Source organism: Gallus gallus, chromosome 11, assembly GCF_016699485.2.
Source record: "Gallus gallus isolate bGalGal1 chromosome 11, bGalGal1.mat.broiler.GRCg7b, whole genome shotgun sequence".
NCBI classification, from domain to species: Eukaryota; Metazoa; Chordata; class Aves; order Galliformes; family Phasianidae; genus Gallus; species Gallus gallus.
The window spans coordinates 19,365,505-19,389,534 of NC_052542.1; the positions used below are offsets into that span (position 1 = coordinate 19,365,505).

Consider the following 24,030-nt stretch of genomic DNA (forward strand, 5'->3'; position numbering starts at 1 on the left):
GTCATAGATCAGCAGCAGAGCACAGGCAAAAGCACTGTAGGACACACACCTTTCCCACGGTCAGGAGAACCGACTTCAGTCCAGGCGAGCAAGCGCTTCCCAGGATTGTGTCCAGAGCCAGCATTTGAAAGCCAATGGTCAGATATCCCTGCTAGAGCTGCAGACAGCATCATGTCAGAATCAAGGCATCCAAGAAATAAAGGAGGTGGTGCAGGGTACACAGCACCAGAGAGCCAAGGATTACAGCCATAGGTCAGCATTCATTTCCACTCTTGTGAAAGGCTGCTCTTCAGGTTTGGTGGAGCTCAGCACTGTCATGCAATCCCATGGTGCAGGGGAACTGCTGCAGAGGGAACACTACGTCAAAGTCACACAGCTTTACTCAAGGACAGGCAAAGAGACTGCTGGCAGTCCAGTGTGAAGCAGCAGTTGCTGCCAGAAAGACCCAGAGACATAATTTGCAGCTTCCAGAGGAGTAAACGAGGCCCTTCCATAACAAATGATAGAGCATAACCACAGTTGTCTGAGCAACTGGAAAAAAACAGCTCTTGACATCTCCTGAGGCCAGGCCCCAGGTACAGTTGGAGACACCACAATGAGCCCAGACACTGACCAGGAAAAATACAGCACACGGATCCCTTGGCTAAGAGCTAACCATGTCCCTAGAGTCTGGGCAGGCAAAGGGGTGTCACCAGAGCAGCACACAAGTCAAGGTAAGATAAATGTTTATTAACTCTAGGTCAGGACCAGGACCCACAGGCTTATTAAAGCACTGTGCAGACAGCAGATGAGGGCAAGAGAGGAGAGACAACACTCTGGACGCTGCAGTGCATGACCCAGCACTAGCCAGAGTGAGCAGGAGAGGTTCCAGAACTGAAGGGCAGAAGGGATATCCAACGTTGCTTGGGCTCTGGTCAGTACTGTGGGGAAGGTGGGCAGAGGACTGACCCATCACTCCACAGCTGGCCTTCCTCCAGGGCCTTTCTCAGCCCAAGTGGAACCTGACCCACTGCTGGCTTCTGCCGGAGAACATAGCCCACAGGAAAGCAAAAAGTACAGCCCTGGGCAGTGGCAGAGGCCCCTTCCCCAGCTTCCCACCAGTACAGCCCCAGCTCCTCTTTACTGACCCTTCACAAGGGCCAGGACCAGGGCATTGGCTCGGTCCCAGCCTAACCACTCTGGAAACATCACAGCCATTCCTGGTTTGCCATGGCTCCTCTTGGCTAGACTTTGATCCTGCAATCTGTCAGCGCCGGTGATCTGCTCCAACTGCTTCCATGACGCTCTTGAACCCTTGCTCCCTAATCAGGAACAGTGCATGACAGCTTAGCAGACCCAGCACTGCTGCTCAGCCCCAAAGTGCCTGTGCTCATGCGCAGGCACCCAGCTGCCTACAGTCTTTCCTGGGCCCCTTGCTCACCTCAGCAGCTCCTCCAGCTCCCGCTTCACCGTGCGTACCACTGGGGGCCCATGGTACACTAGTGCTGTGTACATCTGCACAAGCGAGGCTCCAGCACGGATCTTCTCCAAGGCATCACGGCCACTGCTCACCCCACCCACCCCAATGATGGGCACCCGGCCTGTGGGCAAGTACAGAATCAGGACAGCAGGGGTGAGGGCAGGATGCATCCTGAGCCCTGCCCTGCCCCTACCTTGTGTGAGAGCATACATCTCCCGCACTGTCTGTGTGGAGAGCTCCCGAAGAGGCTTCCCACTGAGGCCCCCTGCCTCCAGGCGCTGTGTGCTCTGGAGGCCTCTTGGGCGGCTGGTGGTGGTGTTGCTGACAATCAGTCCATCCACACCAACCTGGGGGAGGCAGCAGCATAAGGACCCAGCTGCTGTGAACAGCCAAGTCAACAAACAGGCTGACAGGCCAGCCTGGATGTCCCCCAGCAACATACCCAGTAGTCATCCCTCACTACCTGCAGTCCCAGAGGTCTGATGGGATGCACACAGACCCTCAGACCTACAGCTAAACACAATGTTGTCCCTCCAGCCAGCCAGCACTGCAGGTCTGCTGTCCCCTTCAGAAGGACCAGGACCACTGCTGTCTGGCACTGTACTCAGGCAGAGCAGGAGCTGCACAGACCCAGCTTCTCACCAGCCTCCCCTTCTTACCACCATTGTGCTGGGCCCCCATCCCCTCACCTCACACACAACACCAGCTATGTCCTGCTTGTCCTGCTCAGTGAGATCTGGAGCAATCTTCACCAGCACAGCTGGCTTACGCTCAGATGGCAGCATGTCCCTCTCTGCCAGCACCTGCAGCAGGACACAAAGGAACAGTGTTTAGTAGGGGGCACCACCTGCACCCACAGCCACAGGCAGCACAGGGTCAGGCCCTTTTGTCCCCATACCGCACCAAAAGCATAGGGCCTGGGGTGTACAACACACGAGTTGAGGGCCCAGGCAGATCTGTGGTGACTTGTGATGCCAGGGCATAGGTGGCTTGCAGGAGCAGAACACAGAGCAGTGCCTCACTGTTCACCTGCCTCTTCCTGGAGGACAGCACTCCAGCACACAACACTGCCTCACAGATTCAGTAGTTGATCTTGGTGGCTTTGCCCACCAACCCAGGAAGCCTCTCTCCTCCCTGCACTGGAGGTGCTCCTCACCTACCTTGGTCAGCAGGTCCCGCAGCTCAGCCTTGCCCTGAAGGTCCCGTAGCCCTGGAGTATTCGGGCTTGACACATTCACAACCAGGTAGTCAGCCAAGGGGCCCAGCGTCTGGACTCCAGCCACATAGTCAGCTGCAGCATCTGTAGAGCTCTTGTTCTTGCCCAGGTTGACTCCAAGAGGCATCCCCACTGGAATGCAGACATACCTGAGCTAGTACAGAGGGACCAACCACCACCAAAAGGGCCAGAGCGCTGGACAAAGAAAGCCCCTGTACCAGCTAAATATCGAGATGAACATGAGTTTCCTAGAGCTGGACCTCTGACCATCCTCCAGCCACAGGACCATTGCTGCAGCTGGCCCAGTCAGCATTTCCCAGCACCACCATCTCCAGACAGACCACTCATAGAGGCTGTCCTTAGAAAGTGTCCAGCTGGAGCCCTATTGGCTTTGCATACCTCCCTTGGCCTGCAACTAGCTTGGAGACCCCCAAATCCATTCTGCCAATCCCTAGAGCAAAGCCTTATGAGCTTGTCTCACCAGTTGTGAGCTTGAGCTGTGCCTCCTGGCGGGCCCGCAGCCTACGCTCCACCGCAGCATGGCCATGGCTGTTGAATCCATATCTGCATCAGAAAAGATGAGGCTCAGGGTCAGGCTGGTGCTTACCAGGCCTAAGCAGGACAAGAGAGAGCAACAAGGGGCACGGCCTGGCTCCCTGGGTCAGCTCAGCACACTCAACCCATCATTAAGGTGACAATCAGGAGCACCCATGGTACCCTCTGCCCCCCGCACCACCAGCAGCCCCTCCTGGCGATTTGTGAGATCCCACCTGTTAATGACTGCCTCATCTTCCACCAGCCGAAAGACTCTGGGCTTGGGGTTGCCCTCCTGAGGCTCGGGCGTGACAGTTCCAACTTCCACAAAGCCGAAGCCCATCCTGTACAGCCCGTCCACAGCCTCACCGTGTTTGTCAAAGCCAGCCGCCAGCCCCAGCGGGTTGCGGAACCGCAGACCGAGGACGTGCACCTCCTGTGGGGAAGCGCCGCTAAGGCAGCAGTAGCAGCAGCCCCGGCCATTTCTCCTGCACGCAATGCCTCCGCGATACCCTCACCGCCTCCCACCCGGGGCCACCCCACGAGCCCCGCCGGGACCCTCCGCTGACGGGCAGGGCTCGGCCACCTCCCCCGGCCGCCCGCTCACGGTACCGCACCCTCCTTCGCCTCTCCCCGCCTCTCCCTCCCGGCCGCGGAGCCGTACCAGCGAGGGGCTGTCGGGACGGGCGGGCGGCAGAAGCCCGAGGGCGGCGGCGCGCAGGGCTAAGCCGTGGGCGGCCTCCGGGGTGACGACGCGGAGCGCGGGCATCACCGCCGCAGTGTAGAGCCGCTCGTCGCCCGCCGCCAGCGCCGAGCCCAGCAGCAGCCCGCAGCCTCCCAGCGCCGCCGCCAGCAACCGCAGGCGCCGCCGCATGAGCTCATCAGCCCCACGCCCGACCCGCGCCCTGCGCCACGCGTCCGCTCACGAGCAGCAACACCGCGAGCAGCACCCCGTCCGGTCAGCGGCACTTCCTGCAATCAGAGCGCGCCGTTGGCGGAGAACGGCCCCTGCAGCCAATAGAAACGCAGCGGGACGCCGGGCGGGCAGCCGGAAAGCGAACGGAAGAGGAACCAGCGAGAGACAAGCGGGGCGGGGCCCGCAGGAACGGCCCGCGCGGCTCAGCAGCGTTGAGGCCGGGTGGATTAAAGGAGAACGGCAAGGCACACTCCTAACGGCAGATCTTCGTCCACGGGACGTAAGGCGCCGGTACCGACACCCCCACCCCACGCACGCACCCACCCATCACTACCCCCGCTTTCCCCGCGGGGCCCTTCCACGCGCACCTGCCCCGTAGAGCTGCACCGCAGCAACCAGAGGCAGCCCGGAGCCCGCAGCCACAGCTGCTCACAGCCCATCTTTATTAGGAATTAATTTTAGATACAAATCAACCAAAAAAAAAACTTCAAAGAAAAGAAGTGTGTTATGTACAGATACATTGTACAGAAGAAAATACATCATATTCAGCAGCACCTACCCCTGAACAGAACAGCACTGCCTGACAGAAACCAACCACCACTGTACAAACAGCTCTGCCAGCATCCCACCAGAGGCTTCCTATCACCCTGCTCTGTCTATCAGCCAGACTCCCAACGACTGGCTCTCCATAGCTTTTGGAGGCCCTGGAACACGGGGCAGATATAGCCCAAGGCAGAACCAGAACACACTGCAGTGCTCTGCAGGCCCACCCTCTAATCTCTCCCCACGCACTTCCAGCAGGTTGTGTGAACGCACTGCTGGAGCAGCAAACTGTACAGTGCTGCTCCTGTGTGAAAGGGGAGCAGCCCTGCTGCAGATAGCGCAGCAACAGCCGCAGAGGGCTCCCTGAGAGTTCACAGAGTCTGAAGGAGTGGTTTCCAGCACAAACTGCAACCAGATCCAGCTGGAGCCAGAGGGATGGCACCAGGGTACCACAAAGCCTAAAGGGCAATACCATGTCCACTCACAATGGTAATTCCTGCCTCTGCCCCATTAGTTAAAAATCTTACTGCAGAGATAAATCACTCTGACCATACATACCATAAAGCAAAGCAGGCCAGCTGGTAGATAACACTCCTCTTGAAACCAGAAACACGAGGAGAAAGCCCTTTCAACTTTCATCACCCTTCTCTGTGGAAGAAGCACACAGTCGCCACAGAAACAGCCAGGAATGTCAATCAAGCAAGGCCTTTCTCTATAGCTACCTAGATTGGTTGGAGCTGTTCCCTGCTTTCATCTCTTAAGAGTCTCCACAGTTCAACTCCTGGAGCGAAAAGGACTGGGAAAGCATCAGCATTTGGTTTAAGTACAGCAGGAAGAGAGCTCAAGAAGAAGTGTTCATTTGAGGTTAATACAGGAAACCAATTGAAGGGAGAGTGTTTCAGAGAGAAGCAGCAGTCACAGCTCCTGCCCTTTTCATTGGAGTTATAGCCCAATCAGTCTTATGTTTTCTTCTTTAGTTCCTCAAATCTCCGAGAAAGATCATCAAAGTCAATGTCTTCAGAGGCAGAAGAATTGGCACCAGCAGATGCAGTTGGCAGTGTATCCGGCACAGAAGGTAGTTCAGGCAACACAAAATTATCAATAGTATTAGGAGGTCCAACTCTTGGTTTTGGAGAAGCTTCAGGTTTGGGTCCAGGCCCTGTTTAGAAAAAGAAAAATGTTTTCACCCTACTCACCACCACATTATTTAGGCCAAAAGATAGAGGCACACAGAACATCACTCTACCAAAAAGGCAGTACCAATGACCAGCAGTAACACAGCTCCATCTGTTCAAGATTAGTGGGGAAAAGGTTTACATGGCTGCAAGGAGCCATGTAGAATATATTGCTTATGTTGTATAAAAATGTATTATTTAAATCCATTGCTTTCCCATTTTCTTCTGCAAACTTCTGGATTTGGTCTGACAAGTTAGCTTAAGCTAGAAACCTAGTCTGACTTCACAGTCAAACTCTAATTCTTAAATTTCTCAGATCCTCCCTGTGTAAGAAAATGCTCTTCATTTCTACCAGGGCCCTCTTCAAACTCAAATCCTGCTCTCAAGATACATCAGGTTGTACACATTGTTTCACGTAGGGAAAGTCTACTCACAAGGACACTAAGATCCCAGGCTAACCACAGCTCCAAACCACCTCCAGGTTCCCACACCTCAACATACTCACCTGCCACCGATGCAGAAGCAGCATCCCTGTCAGCATTAGGCTCATCAATCTGAAAAAGGCTCTGTTACTATAGCTCTCCCATCCAGCAAGCACAGAATGCCAGAGCCATACAGGCAAAGCTCATAGGCAAAAGCAGCCAGTCATGCACAGCAATGCATATGATATCCCCCCAAGAAACAAACAAACAAAAAAATCCCCTAATTTCCAGTACACTCAGAAGAATCTGACTCTCCTCCCAAGGATGCAGTGCTTTCATTTCCTTCCCTCCTTGTCAATCAAAGCAGCTTCACTGGCAATATTCTGGAACCACATGAATGGAGTATATCCACTAGCAGATTTAAAAATATTTCTCAAGGACAAAAGTGAGAGAAGACTGTTCTCTTCCCCCACAGAAATACAGCAACTGCTTATTTTCACAAGCAATAGATAAGCCCTTGTGACCAGCAGTGATGAAATAAAGGCATCTTGGGTCTTGGACTGGTGGGGACAAAGGCCCAAAGCAGGATCAGTTTTGCTGGGAGAACTCTCCCCTCCTGGTGGGCTGCAGTCAGTGCCACCTATCTCCACCTAGCTAACAGCTGGTGTGCCTGCATCTCCTGGCCTCAAAAGCTTCTGTGCGGCTAATGCACACAGATATTGAGCTATGCTCATTACTATTCAAGGTTTGCAGAAACAAGCACATCACCAACAGCAAAATGAGAGGCATGATCATGAACTGCAGGAAACATAAGCACAGAAAAAAAATCCACTCCAGACTCTCCATTCTTGTCCCCAAGGACTGAGAAAAGTCTGTAGCCATACCTAAAGAGATTGAAGGTGGTAAACCCATCACATTACAAAAAATGGGATTTGTGGACTCTGCTTGTCAAATGTTTATCATTTTAATAATGCGGTTTAAAAAAAAAACTTGGCTTTCACAAGTTTTGGTTGCAAAGGAAAGAACTCAAGTTTCTCTCATCACATGCACACAGCTTTTCAGCCAAAATCAATACCGAGCACCACCCCAGAAGCTCCAAAAGGCTGACTGATATGCTTAATGAACACTTTGTATTTTCTGTAGCTACCACTGCCCTCTTCTTGAGTTGCCCTCTGCTGCCTACAGCGGTGATTCACCTCAGGCACTTACAGATTCATATGTTGGTGGGTTTGCTGGAATTGGTGGTGGATGAATGTTAGTAAAAGGCTGGTAGGTCCCCACTGGCAGACCATTGAAGTTCTCCTGTACATAGAGAAATTAAATAGTCAAATACCAGCCAATTTGTCTGGGAGAGACTCCACAGGACACAATACATCTACAGCTGCTATGAGTCAGAGAAAGTAGAAGTCTGAGATACATGGAGACAAGTATCCAACTTGGTATGGTTTATGCTCACTAGGAAAAGATTCTCAGGTATTAGTCAGACACAGTCGCTTGCAACCAGCTAACAGGACTATCAGTTATTCTAAAGAACCAGCAAAACTAACACTTCGTGTCTCACAGCATTAGAAGTACCAGGCCAAAAGCATAACATTCTGCTGCCAAGAACTTCTATTCCATGTAGTCTCACAGTAACAAGATGGCCTTCTGCCACATAGAGCTACCAGGTGCAGACACCTTCCAATCAGCAGGCGTGGAGCATCACAGTCAAAGCTCTCCAGAGGAAAAGGGCACGCTCAAAACAAAGGCACTTACTGGTCCCTTTGGAGGTGGATAGGAGAAAGGAGGATTTGTTGACGGCATGGGCATAGGCATTGGCACAGGCACAGGCACTAAACCATCAAGACCAACCAGCGGAGCTGTAAATCCACCACCTCCTCCCCCTCCATGGCCACCTTTCTTCACATCATCTGTGAATCCCACATCAATCAGATCTGCCTCAACACCTGCAGGGGCTTCAGCCTGGGAAGGGAAGAAGAAACTTTTCTGATCACAACCTTCTGAACAGCATTCGATGCAACATTTGTCACTGGAAAAGATGGGACAGGAACTGAAGGACAGAACAGATAGTAACCTTATTAATGAGAGTCAGAAAGGAGACCAGATAATAGTCTGGTCTGCCTAACTACTGCCATATACTGTAGGACTTTGGGAAGTAGAAGGGATCCTGCTACGCTAAGGCTGTCTAGAAGACACCCAAGTGAAATTACCATAAACTCTGGTGCTACGCCATGACCTTGTGCTCCACATCACTAACAGGAAATTTCAGTCACTGTAACATAGAAGGGGACCATAGACTTGCATGTGCCTCACTCACCATCACCACTGAGTCAGGTTCATAGGGAACATTGTAGTTCTTGGCAATTTCAATGAGATATCTCTCCACCAGAATCTTGGGAGGTGCCTCTACACTCAGCTTGTGCATCAGCTGAAACACAAGAGTACAGAGACGCTCATTAAGAATAGTGCAGAATGGCAGGGCTCAGTCACAGCCAGGGTCACCTCCTGTAGGGAACACAGTGCAGCCTTGAGGAGTCCTTTCCATCCAGCACAGCACTGCAACAGTAGAGGCTTCTGGCAGCCACAAGGCAGGGCTCTAAGCGCTCTGCTCCTCTACATGCACAGGCAAGACAGCCTGGCCCCACCTGACAGGGACATCAACACCATGCTCCTGTGCCTAAAGGCAGGCCAGTTCTCACAACCATTCCACCCAATTCCACAGTCAGCCACAGACATCAGCCACCAGTCACATGAACAAGGGACAGAAATCCACAGCAGACTAGCTGTTCTTCCAGCTTCAGCTGTTCTACCAGTTCATTACCCTGTCATTAACTGTTCCAATCTGGTTTGTGCGGCACAGCTTCCCATACTCCTTGCTGTATTTGGCGCACAGCTGGTCAGCAACCTGCAGCAGGAGAGAAACTCTGGGATCATATACGTTCTTGCTTTCCCCCCCACCACACATCCCACATCATCTGCGGTTCCCACAGCCCTCTCCGCCTCTGTTTGCCCTAATTTCTGCCATCAAGTGCACCCAGCTGAGCAGCCTTAGGCACACCTGAGGCTTCAGGATTCCTTGTAGAATTGAAACGTGGTATGAGACCTCTATCTGCAGAGCCCCTAAAAATGTTGTTTGCCTCAATGACAGAATCCAACACTAAATCTTCCAGTGGTTCCTGGCAGTGCTACACCCACCCGCCATGCATAACACCCCTCAAACAACCCTACTCACAATCTTCAACTCAGCCACTTCTGACTGGAGTCGTGGTGCAGCCCAAATCAGTGTAGACACTGCTTCTGCCAGGCCAGAGTCCAGCTCCCTAAGGATAATAGAAGGAAATCCTATCTCCACACCACATACTTTTTTTTTTTTTTTTTTTTTTAATTTTTGCAGCCCTCCACCTGCTTAGCCCAAATGTCCCCAGTTCTTCATGCTGGGCTCCAGAGTCTTCCCTGCTGGGGAAGATAAGGTCTCTGGAGGTCTTAGGACACCAAAATAAAAACAAGTGCCCTTCTGTATTCCCAGCCTGATCCCAGCAGTACCCCTCCCTCAAACCAGGGGGGCCTGGACCTTCTCCCACACAATACCCCCTAGGACAGCGCTTACTTCATGGACTGAATCAAGCCAAAGCGGGCTAGCAGTAGATCACAGTACAGCTCCAGAATCTCCATGGCTTCCACAAGGTAATCTTCACGAATGATGTGCTCCACGCGAATCCTAGCACGCTCATCTTTTCCAGCCGCCAGATAATCTGCAATCTCCTTCCTTGCCTTCTGGGCCAATTCAGCTGCAGCACATATCCCCAAGGCCAGTCACTGTGCTGGCAAGGGCTACTGCCCCTACCACACACACACCCATCACCAACTTCTCTCTCCCCATCAAGCTCAGTCACAGCTTAGTGGAGCCCTTGTGTCTCGGTCCTACCATGGAAACTCATAGGAGAAAGGAGTGGGTTTTTAGGTGCTAGAAACTCTCCCACACCTTCAATTTCTTTGTAGAGTCAACCAGAACCATGGGGTAAACCTTATCCATATCTGATCAGGGCAGAACAGCCAAGTGCGGTGAGTCACCCACAGCACACAGGAATTTCCTCGCTACGTAGGCATGGAAGGCCCAGGAAACAACCTTCTGGGCAAACATGGATGTCCTTTCACATATGGCACACAGCTGTGATGCCACCCACCTTGTCAATCATACTCTGACACCTGCCTTAAAGCTGTATGTAGACCACACTAGGGCCAGCCTATTCCTCTGGGGATCGACACACCCAGGCAGAGTGCAAGGCTTGGGTCCAGAAACAAAAAGCAAAGGCTATTTCATACTTGGCCAGCAAAACTCCCCTGACTCCAGAAAAAAAAAAAACCAAAAAACATCTTCTCCTCAAGTTTCCTGGGCTCCAAAAGCATCCAGGGTCACACCTACGCCCTCAAATACTCACTCTTCTTTTTCTCCAGCAGCTTGAGGCGATTGATGACAAGGCGTAGGTTGACACGCAGGCGCTCAGCCTTGAATCCAGAGCCCAACATGATGAACAGTTTCTATGAGAAGAGAGGAGAAGATCATTGGCACCAGTAAAAATAATAATAATAATAATAATAAAGTTACAGTATTTCACTATGACAGGAAACATTTGTAAAAAAAAATATAAATATATATATTCCCCAGAGCTAACAATGAAGGACCTGGCTTGTTCCAAAGGAGAAGGAGCAGACTTTTGGATCATGGTAACACTTAGCATCCAGACAGTACTTTGCATAAACTTACTGCTATTTAGAGTACATGCAGATCATTGAGCTGATCTGTTCAAATCTCAGTGCAATTATCAACAACACACAGAGCCAACTAAGGTCAAACAAACACTGATACATAAAAGCTTGTAATATATTCACCTGACACCATGAAAAGTTCTGCCCTTCTATAACCTGAATATACTCCTACAACACATAAGTAACTTTACAGAACTGCAAGAAAGCCTCAACACGAGCCGCACGCTGCCGTACCAGTATGTGCTCCCGAGAACACCATTCCCACCACCGCCTGCCCCGTCTAAGGAAACATCTCGCCCCGCCGACATGAACCTTCCCCGAGCAGGGCTCAGTACCGCTGGGGCGACCCCATGAGCGGTGTTCCACCCAAGGGAACACAGAGCAGCGCAGAAGGCCCGACCCAGCTCGCCAACAATCCCTTCCACCGCCCCCAGCTCCGCTCACCGCTGCCCCGCCGGTTACAGACGCCTAAAATGGCGGCGCCACCTCACTGCGCGCGGAGGGATCCGCCGGGCCGACTGCTCCCCGCTGTCTGCTCGGGGTACGGCTGGGTTGCGGCAGCCGCCGCTGAGGCCGAACGGAGCTGAATGACGCACTGATGCGGCAGCGCCTGGAGAAAGCGACGTGGCGGCGGCTACAAGAGAGCGGCGCTGAGGGACTACGTTACCCGGCGGAGGAACTATTCTCGTACCGCGCTTCCTGTTGCACTTCTTGGTGCGTGCCCGCCGCTGCCCGGCCCCGGCGCGGAGGTTCCGGCGGCGTCGCGTTCCGCCGCTCCGCCCCGCGAGCTCCTCACGCTGACAAGCACCGCGCTCGGCGGCTGTACTCATGGGGCGTCTGTGAGAGAGCGTGGGAGGGGAAAGCTCTCGAGAGACGAGCCACTGATATCGGCCCCGGCGGAGCGCCGCGCGCTGCCGTTGGGGCGGCCCTGGCAGCCGCTGACCCCTCCGCCCCGGGGCGGCGCGGCCGTGCCCCGCTGCGCGCCGCTCGGGGCTCCCCGGGGCCTTCACGTTCGCGAATGGACGCGGGCTGAGAGCCCCCGCTGTGGAGCGCTTCGCCCCTGGGCAGGCGCGTGAGCTCGAAACGCGGGCCGTGCCGCTCCGACCGGCGTGACATCGGTTTCTGCCCTTGCAGGGAAGCGAGGCCCGGCGGGCTCGGACAGCCGAGGCGCGGGGAGCGGAGCGGAGCTCTCCCGGCCGGCACCTGCCGCGCGTCCATGGCACGCAGGTGAGCGGCTCCGGGCGGCGGCGAGGGGGGCTGAGGGGGGCTCAGCCGGGCCGTGCCCGCGCCGCGCGCTCTGGTGTCGCCGCCATTTTGCCATCTGTCTGTCCGGCGGCCCTTTGTCTGTCCGCGGCTCCCGGCGCGGGCGGCGGCACCGGGTGAGGCGGGCCGGGCTGCGGGGGGGGGCGGGACGGGGCGGAGCGGGTGGGTGCCGCCGTTCGTCCCTCCGCGGCCGCGGGCCGGATCGCTCTGTCCGTCTCTGTCGGATTGCGGGGTCCGCGTGTCTGCGCGGGGCCGGGTCGCCCGCGATGGGGTTGGGCCTGCCCCCTGTGGGGCCGGGGTGCTTGCGAGCCGGCGTCCGATCGTGCAGAGAGGCCGACGGCGTTCGGCGTTCGTCTGTACAGCCGCGGCCAATGGGTTCCGTTCCTCCTTTTGTCCGTGTCTGAGGGAAATGTGGGAATCGATTCTCTACTCCGTCGGTCGGAGGGTGAGGGCCGATGCTTCCCCTTTGTGAAGTTCGAGGGGGGTCGGTGCGTTCCACTCGTGAGGGACCCGGACGGCGTGTCGGCATGCGCCCCTGCCGCTCGGGCGCTGTACCGGAGGGACAATGCTGGCTGGCGTCCTGAGCGGCCTCGCTGATGGCTGTGCCGCGCTGTCCGCACACACTGCCTGTAAGGCTGCTCTGCTCGCACGGTGCCTGCAGGGCCGTTCGCCGGCCCTGTGCTGCTCGTGCCAGCCCGCCTGCTGCTCACACTGGGGCGGCGGTTCTCTCGTGTGCCTGGCATGGGGCTGATGGTTCCCGGTGCTCGGTCTCCCAGGCCGGCGTCTGCTCTGCATCTCTCTGGGTCGGTTCGGTGGTGGAGGTCATTAGGCTGATGCCTGGTTCACCATAGGAGCGAATGGGAGGGAAAAGGGCGATTGGACTGAGTCCAGTCGCTCGTGAAGAGGGGTGTTCTGAGCTTTTTGTATGCCAGGTACAGAATTGCTTATTACTTAGTTTGAATTGGGTGGGGCTGCCCGTGCATGGTAAAATGTTTGCAGATTGTGTTGAGTGCTGGCTCTGAATGTGGCTGTGGTAATGCAGATTTAGCCCTGTAAGCAAGAGGATGGGGAGTGACCCTGAGACATTCCGCTGTGTTTGTCCAGTGGCTAAGAAGGTCCCAGTGGTGTGTGTGACAGACTCTTCTCTTCTCAGGTGAGCCCTCTGCTGAGGGAACGAACAGACTGTGCTCCCAGGTCAGGGAAACATGTCCCGTCGGAAACAGACCACTCCTAACAAAGTTCACTGTGAGTATTATGTTACACAGCACCATGGGATCCTTATCCTAGATGGATAGTTGTGGAGTGAGAAGGGGAGGAGGGTAGTGATGAAAAGGTACTGTTTGTGGGGGAATGGTTACCTACGTTTTGTCTTAGGTTTGTGGGGGAATGGTTACCTACGTTTTGTCTTAGGGCCTCTAATAAGAACTCTGTATGCCAGGGGAGCTGGCAGTGTCCTGACAAGGCAGGACAGGGACAGGCTTGAACAAACTCTGTATAGGTAGGTTTGTGTGCACAGGGCCTATAGCTCTGCTTTGTGTTCACACTATCACAAGTGCAAGTTAGGCTCTGGCCAGTTCTTGGATAGCAATGAAAGTTCTAGGTAGGGTGGTCCGAGTGTACAACTGAAGTCTGGAAGCCCTGGCTTCTGATCTTTGCTCTACGACAGGCTCAAGAGACTGGCTTGGACACGTCACTTAAGCTCACTGTACCTCAGTTTCCCAGCAGATGATGTAAATAAAGCCATTTGCCTTTTCCTGGCAGGGAATGGGCAATGGCTAAGTCAATTAATGGACAGATGTGATTTGTCAGGCCATTCCTGAGCTGAGCTGAGAAGACAGGTGTCTTTCTCCAGCACTGTCAAGACCATTACATTTGTTGGATGGTGAAAGGACTGAAGATGCTGTACATCAGCACTTCTTGTGAGTAGGCTGTAGTGAGGTATTAGTGGAGCTGGGAGACAGCTGTGTGGATGTTCAGCTACAGAGGGACGTCTGCATGGTTTTTGTTTGGCTGGTTACAAAGGGGAGTTGGGAGTCCGAAGCTATGCCCTTGTATATACCCAGCTTTGCAGATGGATAGATGTTTGAAATCTGGGCTTGAATGCAAAAAACAAATCTCTACTTCTGAAGACAAGAGAAAGCAAGGCTGATTGAGATGAAAGGCCTGAGTAATGCTCTGCTATGGTAACTATCATGTCTGTGGGATGGAGAGCTGACTGCTGCGGCTGTAGCAACTGCCTCACTTTGCTGATGCTGCTGGCTTTCCTGTCTCTGTGTGCTGCCTTTTTGAATGGATACAGCAAGAGAAATCTTTGCATGCTGTTCTCTCTGTTAGAGGAAAATACATCCTGACATAACCTAACACTTTGCACACTCTATGAGTGTACCGGTGAGAATTACCTTTGTCTGATTTGAAAGCCCCATAGCCTGCAAGTGCTAGGCTTGAGAGAGCTGACAAAGCTTTCCTTGATGGCCAGTATCAGAGTATTGAGGGTTGACTGTTGGCAGCTGCTCTGACTTGTGCTTTCCCACTCCTGCATCCTGTGTGCTGAGCTCAACAGTTGGTGGAATACAGCTTTATACAGATTTGTCTGCTTGGAATTGTCTTTATTAGATAAACTTCATGCATCCTGTGTTTTCTCTTGAAATGCCAGTAACCTGTCTTCTTTCCACACATATTTGCTTTTGAGAGCGCCCAGATACTTCTTCTGCTGTTTAGACTAGATGTATATAAAGCACGTACTTATTCTGTCAGCCCTGGTGTAGAGTTACAGGCTCTCATCTATGGAGACCAAGGAGTACAACAGCTTTAAAGGTTTATGTCGAGTTTTCATGGTGTTTAGGTGGGCTATTTTCTGTTCTCCACTCCACTGCAGTCGTGTTCTTTAGAAGCTTGTACTGTTATGTACGTGAACTATACATGCTTTGGAATTTGGTCGTCTCATTTTTACATTATTGCTTTTTTGTCTGCAATGCAAGTGATTGTATCATCAGTTTGGGTCTTAGAGAAACTATCTGACAAAGATGCTACCAGCTGACATGAGGCTGAGGTATGGTATCTGGTATGCCATAGAGAAAGGAAGCGTGGGACTTGTTCACCACCTTACATGCAATATTTAGCTGCAGATAAACTATTTGATAGGAGTCACCACGAGTAGCTATGTAGGATCAGAAGAAAATAGGGGGACTGACAGATAGATGAAAAATTGCAACGGTGATGTCTCCTCCTTGGGATGGAAATCTTGTCTGTCTTATGATGAACACCACCAAATCGTTGGGACTTCTCTGTCTACCTAGCCTGCTGTGTATCTGGAGGGCCCAGAATTGCCATGCAGTGCACTGGTGAATGACGAGGAAAATCGGAGAGAGCATCATCTCCAAGATCTGGGTGAGCCAGCAGAATGATGAATCAGGCTGAGACATAGCAGGCACGTTACTGAAACTTCTTGGGACTGAAATTGTTGGGAGGAGAGGAATAAAAGGGACAGCAGGTATGCACCTTTTTATGCAGTTGTCTGCAATTGGGATCAGATCTGGCAGGTTGTGGGGCTTGGGAAGTGCTTTGTGGATTCGCATAAATGCCACTGTGAATATCTAACAGGACAAATTCATGAGAGGATGATGCCTACTTCTTCCTTGCTTGCTGCTCTATGTTATCTTCCTTCTCAGATTCACTTGTGCAAGCAACAGCTACATTTTCCTGTCCCTGGCTTGTTCAGTGCTGCCTCTTTCCAGAGTTATTTTCCAGGCTCGGCATGGCCCCCATTTAACCTTGCTCTCACAACAGCAGTTGCTATCTCCACTTGGCACAGAAGTACTTTGGCATGCAGGGTTGTGTGGTTACAAGTCAAACCACTTTAAACAGAATTTGATGTGTAAGGAAACTTATAATACTACAGAAACAACAGTAAAAAATACTTATTATCATAAGCATGTCATTGTGTGTGATTGCCAGCCCGCTTATAGTTTTCACTGTAGTTATTTCCATTTGGCAGGGTGCAGCACATAATTGGCTTTTAATAATTGAATTTTGTGTTGTCACGTGCTGCGTAAAAAATGCTTTCATCTGACAATATGGTAAGAAATAAAGTTGTAATACTGAAGTATACTTATTGCATTGCCCATTCCTCACTGAATTGAAAAATGCCACACAGTTCTATCGTTCCTGTGGAAGTATCTTCATTCATTTGGTCTTTATTTTCTTCCAGACTCTAAAATATAGAAGTATCTTCTCTCTAAGCAATTAATCTTCTGATCTTGCTTCAAGCCTGTCCTTTGCTGCAATGTCACTCATCAGCTATAGGTTATTCCACTGTTCTTGAGCTTGCCAGGAATTCTACTGCAGTTATTAGAGTGTGCTTTTGTTTCCTCTCCCTGCTATCCCATGAGCTGCTTTTCTTTCTATGGCTACTACCTTTTGCAAGTGATGCTTATTTTAGAGCTCTTGAGAACAGTATTTGTTAATCAAATAAATAACCACTTTCTAGCTCTATTCTGTGTTATCCCAATATCCCATTCATCCTCGGTTTCCCTCCTTCTCCCTCTGATACTCTCTCTCCCTCTCTCCCTCCCTCTCTCTCTCTCTCTCTCTCTTTGTGCTCTTCAGCATTTCTTGAATTCTGCTGCCTGTAATACTCCCAATTTGAAAAGAAAGTATCTTTCAAGAAATAGCAGTCAGCATTCAAACTGAGCAACAATTGTTATTTGCATCAAAATCCTTGGTTCTTAAAGGGCTCTGTGGGCTGCGGTTATTAACGCTTTCAATTGTTGTTTTTCATTTCAGTAACCGCTACAGCAGTGTGGACAACCCAGAATAGCGATGGGGCAGGTGGATTAGATCCACAGTGGTGGACAGACTTGCAAATTTCAGGTCCAGGAAAGGAACACAGAGAAGACCTACATGAACAGGGACCTTAAATTGATGTACAAGTAGGGAGTAAAGTGGCTTATCTCTGAGAGACTTTTCTGTTTAGGAAGAAAGACAGGGAAATGATGCAGTTTATTTTGATTTTTGTTTTGTGGATTTCGGAGTGAGGTTGTTTGTTTGTGTGTTTATTTTCCAGAACATCTGAGAGTTATCCTGCATTCATACAGTTCAAGAAGGGAAGGGCTAAGGAAAATAATCATTTCTGGCTGCCAACCTGATACACCATCAGATCGTAGCAGTCATAACTGCCCCTGTTGCACAGTACCACAGGGCTGGCCCCTACCTCCACAGCTGCTCTCCTGGCATCCCACTCATTTGCAAGATTATGGAGAGGAGAACTGGAAAGCAAAGCAAAGGCAGTTGTTTGACATTCACTGTTCTACATCTCTAGCTGCTTGTGAAACAAATACAGCGACTTGTTTTGGTGTTGTGGTCAGCCTACAGCCCTTTCTGTAATTAATAAAGAAACTTCTGGAGAAGAGTCTGTGAATTCAATATTGAGCATAATGTCCTTTACTGATAGTGGTGATCCTAAAGCTGTTGCCTGTCTTACTCCCTTGCCACAGAAATGCAAATATATTCAAAGTGGGGTGGAAGTGGGAGTATGTTTGTATGTGAGCATGTGTGTGTAGACAATAAAAACATAACCCTGTACCTATCAAACATTAAAGTTCCATAGCTTCACTGATGTAGGACTTAGTCTGTCAGTAGATGAACTGAGCACTCTTCTCCAAGTTCTTCCAGAGACGCTAGTAGTAGAATAAGAAATTCTGTATAAGCAAAATATAGAATTTTTTAATTTTTTCCCAGTCCCATGATGCCTTTTAGATACAAGCTAGTGGTTTGGTTAACGGTTTGCATTTCTGGCTGTAAGTTGATGGATGGTTCTCCACATTGCACTGAATCAGTGCTAACGTGGTTGTGTGTATGTTATACTGAAAGGCCTCTGGCAGACATGATTGCTCTGCTGGTTGTTGTGATTGGTGTTAGAAGTAGAATCACTCAGTCTCAGAATGGCTTGGGTTGGAAGGGACCTAAGTGATTATCAGTTTCCAACCCCTGCTGCAGGCAGGGCTGCCAGCCGCTAGATGAAGCACTAGGTCAGGTTGCCCAGGTCCCCATCCAGCCTGGCCTTGAACACCTCCAGGGACAGGGCATCCACAGCCCCTCATGAAAACTTTGGAAACTTCTGAAAGGCTTTGAAATTTTCCATAAATTATTGTTTTTTAGAGCAACGTTGGAAATTTTGAGCTAAGCACCAGAAAGGCAGTACGTATATAAATATGGGGCAAAGCTGGCTGAAGCAGTTCAGCATGTGAAATGCACCTGTCCCTGTAACAGGACTGGTGCTCTCTCCGTGGCTCATGAGTGCAATTCCCTGTACTGATGCCAGTTGTGGCCCTATATTAGAAGGGGCAATATTTTTTTGACAGCTGCACTCCGACCTTCTTTGCACTGCATCTTAGATAGTATTTCTGTATTTATGCTTTGAGTAGTTCCTGTGAACTTAGAAATGTTGATTCAAAAGCTGTAGCTGTTTGGGAACTAGTACCTTGCCCCAAGTGCTCATAGCTCATCCACTGCTAAATGCAAATGTTAACTACCTGTAGAATAAAGTTATTTGTTTGTTTTAATGTGAAAATTAGTGGTTGACTTCTATAGTTATTCCATGGAACTGGAAGCTTCGCAGAGATTGCTGTAGGAAGTTTTCTTTCAGAGGAACTCAGATAATTGCCTTCTTTCAGTATGTTTTCTGTTGCCTGTTCTTACGTTGAGTCGAGATACAAATAATTACAAAAACAAACTGTATTTAAAATTTAGTTTAACCTAATGTGGGAATCATGCAAGCACTAATGACTGTACCTTTCCAGACCCTAATATGATCAGATGACTCTGATATGATTAGTTGAATATCCTGTCGCAGTACCATCATGCTGCTTGTAATAGCTTTTAAATGATGTAGAAGAGCCATGTAGCACCACGTCTGATTTGGGATACTGTCATCACCCCTGCATGGCTTTCCCCCACCTACAGCTGTGCTATCACTGTTGGCAGATTGGTTGTCTGGTAAAAGTGGAAGCCACGTGGGCAGATGTGGCAGGTGTGGAGCCTTGCAGGTTTTTACACGCAACCGGAGTGGTGTATAAAGGCTGTGTGGAGACCAGCCTGACACCATACACATCCACTAGCGAGATGTGGGGACTAGACTTGTGTCAGCAGGTGCAGGAGGCTGGAGTTACAGGGCAGGGAAGCACAGAGATTATTTAAATGCTTTCAGAGAGGTGACTTCAGAGGGTCTGCACATTGCAGGTGAGCAACCCCACACCTGTTGCATTTCTGGCAAGCTTTTGTGAAATAATGGAACAGCGCCAATCTGACTTTTTGTCCTTGTGGCTGCCAGGGGAGCAAGTCTTTGCGGGGCTGGAGGAGCAAGCCCGCCAAGCCATGATGAAAAACAGCTTTCCTGGAGCTCTTGGGGACCAAAGGCCAGCTATTCATCCACTGCAAGACCGCGATTTCAGCAGCAGTGAGTTCTGCCCCTTCCAGTAATTGCAAGGTAGTGGACTGGAGAGACTGACAGGGTGAGGCTAGGTGCTACAGAGCAGGTAGGAATTCTCTGAGGACCATCTTACCCATCTTCTCCTTTGGGTTAGACCTTGATTCTTGTGCTGTCAGCTCTGTATCAGCCAACAGTAAGAGCAGAACTGCTCACTAAGGGAAGACAAGCCCAGAGCCAATGGCCCTACTGCAGTTTGAACAGTAACCTCACCACTAGAGTACAGTTCCACAGCACCAGAGCAGAATGGTGACAGCACCAGGCTCTGTTGACAGTCTAGTGATCATCAAGCAAGGCCAGGTAACAGGCCAGATCCAGGGATTTCACGTGGTTCTTTGGGGATTGAAGTACTCCCTGAGTTTAAATGGGATCCCTGGTCTTCAGTGTGAGTGGAGACCCTAGGTGAGTCTAGTCAGGGCAATTAAGTTCTGTTAGGGTCCTGACATTTGGAGTAACTGCTTTGTTTGTTCAAGGTGGCAGTGATGATGAGGAAACCACCCACGATGAAGTTTCTTCCCATACTTCAGAGGAGGATGGCTCAATGCTAAAGGTGAAGAAAGAACTGGAGAATGCAGAACAACATGCAGCTGGAACCCCACTGATGAGAGAGAATGAGGCAAGTGTATACTGGCACTGCAGTCACATCAGTGTCCAAGGGAGAAACGGTAGGCACTGTCTAGACATCTCTCACTACCCTTAATTTCATATCTTGTTCCAATAATCACCTCCTCCAAACATCATCTCCTGTTTAAGGGAGATAGTTTTGAGATGTTCTTGGGCTGCCAGCAAGAGGAGATAGCAGGGACAAACTGCTGTTCCCCTGCCTGGACAAAATGACTATGAAGTCTGTCTACCTCCTTCAGTTCTTGTACCTTTCCCTTCTGCTACAGAGCAGGCCTTGCCTACTAGAGCCACCGTGCTGGCAAGATCATGGGTGTGAATGGAGGTCATGAGGCTTCTGCTTCTTCCTCCTGAGACAGCAAGAGCTTTGCTAAGAGGCTGCATAAAGGAAGTTTTGGACTGTGAGAATTGCAAACCAGCCCCAACAAGAATGGGCACTGCACTTGATCTGGACCCAGCCGTTGTGCAGTGCTCACTAGATGCTAAGGGGGGTGGGTGGCTATGTGGAGATCAGTGTGCCTTGCACCAAAATGGCTTTCCTTTCCTGTAGGTTCCTGCGAGCTTGAATGCTGACTCCATGCTGGGACTGTCAAAGTGTCCCCTCTGCCAGCTGGAGTATGAAAGCAGAGAGCAACTCATTGCTCATGTATACCAGGTAAGGGGTGGTTCCAAGTAAGGTGATGTCTGTGGCCTTAAGTGCCTCAGCTGTCCCAAAGTCAGAAACAACCCTGGGTGAGGAGCATGGTGTGACTTTGTTCTAATCTTTGCAGTCACAGAACTGAGCTTCTATCTAGGATGTGATTGACATTTATAGCAGATAGTCCAGAGGGAGGTCTGGGGAAAAAATAAGCAAAGCACCATTCTGCAGATCTGGAGAACACAGCTCCATCCCAAGGCAGTCTATGCAAGCAATTGCAAGCTGAGACCAGGCAGTTACTTCAGATTAAACATGGAAGCAATTCTTACACCATTCAGTGCGATAACCTGATCATTCAGCTCTTTATTCTGTCCCTTTATCATAGTTCCTATGTGTGGAAACAGCTGTTCTTCCTCTGAAACGATTCCAGTATTGCAGTGAGTGTGCTGGGAACTCAGGTTTTGTTGTCAGTACGTCTGTGTCTGCAAAAGAGAGAATAAAGCAGAGCTGAATTGACAACTTAACTGTACCAGCTGATCGTTTCTTGCTACCATCATAGTGAACTTCTCCTCACCAGCAGGCTGCCTACTGTTAGCGTAGTCATGCTTTGTCTAGTAACAGCAGCTCCTCAGATGCATTTCTGAAAACAAGGGTCAGATCTTATGATCTCTTTTGGCCCTACTTGTTTCTCTTGCACTGCAGTGGAGCTGTAGAAAGGTCTCCTCCTTGCTGTTTGACCTGTGACATCCCAAATGTCTTGAGCTAGTCTAGGAGCCATCGGCTGGAGAATTTACTGGTTAAGTGATCCAGTTCCAAGTGGTTGAACTAGATAGTTTGCCATATTCATTGAGTACACCTCAGACTGGGCAGGAAGCTGGCCAATTTGTAACTAACAACTCTGTGGTTGTTCTGCAGCACACTGCAGCTGTGGTGAGTGCCAAGAGCTATATGTGTCCTGTATGTGGAAGAGCCCTCAGTTCACCAGGTTCCCTTGGACGACACCTCCTGATCCACTCAGAGGACCAGCTGTCAAACTGTGCAGTGTGTGGAGCACGCTTCACCAGCCACGCCACATTCAACAGGTCAGGGTCACCCTGTCTGGTGAGTGAGCGAGGGTACCCACAGAAAAGCTTAGGTGCATTGCCTTAAATGACAGAGAAATCATATCTCTGCCCTACTTGCAACTGTTTGTGAGCACCCCCAGTGGCTGAGATTCCTTTACACTCTCCATTCCTGCAGCTCCACATCACCTGCTAAAACCTCTGTGATCACTGCTGCTTGAAGTGTGTTTCTTAGCTGTATGCAATGTAGCACTGTTCAGAGAGCACTGGGGTCACCGGTCACAGGAGAGAGAACAGCCATTACTTCCCTTCCCCAACAATCCATCACACTGGGTCTGTGCTACCTAGACGGCTTCTCTTTTCCAAAGCAGGACTACATACAGAAACCAAAATGTTCCTCATTTATGTCCTGCCTGGTGGAAGGACGCTGACTAGGCAAATAGGGCTGAAAGAAGAAATACAGAAATGAAAGAGAGGAGCAGCTTGCTGGTTAATCCCTGCCTTTGCATTCTTCTAATCCGAATACTGCTCTGGGCAAATCCCATTCCTACCTCTGTATATGATGTTGCTTGATATTAGATACATAGATGTATATGTTAGATATTCAGATGCATTTTGGGGCACAGGGCTGTGTCATGGGCTCTGGTAGGAGCCTCCCTGTCAGTCTGAGTTGAGGACTCTTCCTTCAGTACCAAGTCTCTGACACTGCTCTTTCTGTTTTCCAGTGAGAAGCTGACAGAGGTGCTCAGTGCAGATCGCCTGCCTATGCCACAGAGCGAGGGCCCCTCCAGCATCAAAGGGAAGGACATTACCTTTCACAGCCCTGTGTATCCTGCAGGCATCCTCCTAGTGTGCAACAACTGTGCTGCTTATCGTAAGCTGCTGGAGGCACAGACACCTGGCATGCGAAAGTGGGCGCTTCGTAGGCAGAACGAGCCCTTGGAAGTGCGTCTGCAGCGTTTGGAGCGGGAGCGCACTGCCAAGAAGAGCCGGCGGGACAATGAGACTCCTGAGGAGCGGGAGGTGAGACGTATGCGGGATCGAGAGGCAAAGCGCCTGCAGCGCATGCAGGAGACAGATGAACAGCGGGCACGGCGGCTACAGCGAGACCGAGAAGCCATGCGAGTGAAACGTGCCAATGAAACTCCAGAGAAACGACAGGCCCGGCTCATCCGGGAGCGTGAGGCCAAGAGGTTGAAGCGGCGCCTGGAGAAAATGGACATGATGCTGCGGGCACAGTTTGGCCAGGACCCCTCTGCAATGGCAGCTTTGGCAGCTGAAATGAACTTTTTCCAGCTGCCAGTGGGCAATGTGGAGTTAGAGAACCAACTGCTGGGCAAAATGACCTTTGAGGAGCAGAGCAACAGTATGCTGCATTGAGCTGCGGCCAAAGACTGCCATCTCTGCTGCATCTGTCACAGGCAAACCAACAGGCTTCCATGCTCAGGGGGCTGATATGGCTTCCCAGATGATACTCCTGCATAGGTAGTTCTGGCTTCCTCCTGAAACAGGAGGAGAATGGAGCTGACAGATGTCTGCCAAAGTAGCTTTGGTGGAAGCAGATTCTGGGGCTGCAGTCTGGGTGCCAGTCACATCCTTCAGACAGTGGGAAAATAAATTAATGTTTCATGTTTATTTAGCCCCCTTCTGTACATTTTGTGCTTTGTCCTATTCTTGGACCCTTGCACCATTAAGTGGGTTGAGGCTGCCGCAGTTCTGCTATAGGTAAGAAGTCTGCCTAGCTGAACAGAAACTTGTTTACTGCGGCATAAGTTATGGAGGTAAGGACTTGGACAGTCCACCACTACTCCAGGAATAAATACTATTCTGTGTCCATAAAAAGGAAGGAAAAAAAATTGTAGTCTCCCTGGAAATGGCTGCGCATACCCTTCATGTTAACACTTTTTTTATGTGCTTCCTTGTAGTAACACAC

At 50.8% G+C, this 24,030-nt stretch overlaps 3 protein-coding genes across 22 annotated transcripts; 1 reads left to right on the forward strand and 2 right to left on the reverse strand.

Moving 5' to 3' along the window:
* Positions 1-708: 708 nt before the first annotated feature.
* On the reverse strand, positions 709-4,159 carry DHODH (dihydroorotate dehydrogenase (quinone)). The gene is made up of 8 exons (NM_001006131.3): positions 3,874-4,159; positions 3,446-3,645; positions 3,157-3,239; positions 2,620-2,807; positions 2,149-2,262; positions 1,653-1,806; positions 1,421-1,580; positions 709-1,301 (listed from the first exon to the last, which is right to left on the reverse strand). Exons 1-8 carry the CDS (start codon positions 4,081-4,083, stop codon positions 1,247-1,249), a joined length of 1,164 nt encoding a protein of 387 aa, NP_001006131.1. The 5' UTR covers positions 4,084-4,159; the 3' UTR covers positions 709-1,246.
* Positions 4,160-4,551: 392 nt separating this feature from the next.
* IST1 (IST1, ESCRT-III associated factor) lies at positions 4,552-11,756 on the reverse strand. 5 transcript variants are annotated; one of them, XM_015292719.4, is made up of 10 exons: positions 11,477-11,756; positions 10,705-10,804; positions 9,873-10,053; positions 9,498-9,585; positions 9,087-9,170; positions 8,583-8,693; positions 8,021-8,227; positions 7,475-7,567; positions 6,349-6,397; positions 4,552-5,827 (listed from the first exon to the last, which is right to left on the reverse strand). In XM_015292719.4, exons 2-10 carry the CDS (start codon positions 10,790-10,792, stop codon positions 5,628-5,630), a joined length of 1,101 nt encoding a protein of 366 aa, XP_015148205.1. In that variant the 5' UTR covers positions 10,793-10,804; positions 11,477-11,756; the 3' UTR covers positions 4,552-5,627. The 5 variants fall into 5 exon arrangements, with proteins under 5 accessions (XP_015148205.1, XP_015148206.1, XP_046755655.1 ...); XM_015292720.4 differs by having other exon boundaries at positions 11,267-11,501; XM_046899699.1 differs by lacking the exon at positions 7,475-7,567 and having other exon boundaries at positions 11,477-11,510.
* Positions 11,757-11,826: 70 nt separating this feature from the next.
* On the forward strand, positions 11,827-23,732 carry ZNF821 (zinc finger protein 821). Of its 16 annotated transcripts, XM_040707232.2 has the most exons (9): positions 11,827-11,871; positions 12,167-12,259; positions 13,449-13,540; positions 15,592-15,682; positions 19,623-19,748; positions 20,252-20,394; positions 20,950-21,054; positions 21,952-22,118; positions 22,823-23,732. In XM_040707232.2, exons 5-9 carry the CDS (start codon positions 19,667-19,669, stop codon positions 23,475-23,477), a joined length of 1,152 nt encoding a protein of 383 aa, XP_040563166.1. In that variant the 5' UTR covers positions 11,827-11,871; positions 12,167-12,259; positions 13,449-13,540; positions 15,592-15,682; positions 19,623-19,666; the 3' UTR covers positions 23,478-23,732. The 16 variants fall into 16 exon arrangements, with proteins under 16 accessions (XP_040563166.1, XP_025010116.1, XP_040563161.1 ...); XM_025154348.3 differs by lacking the exon at positions 11,827-11,871 and having other exon boundaries at positions 11,987-12,259; positions 15,592-15,785; positions 17,078-19,748; XM_040707227.2 differs by lacking the exon at positions 11,827-11,871 and having other exon boundaries at positions 11,987-12,259; positions 15,592-15,785; positions 17,358-19,748.
* Positions 23,733-24,030: the final 298 nt, after the last annotated feature.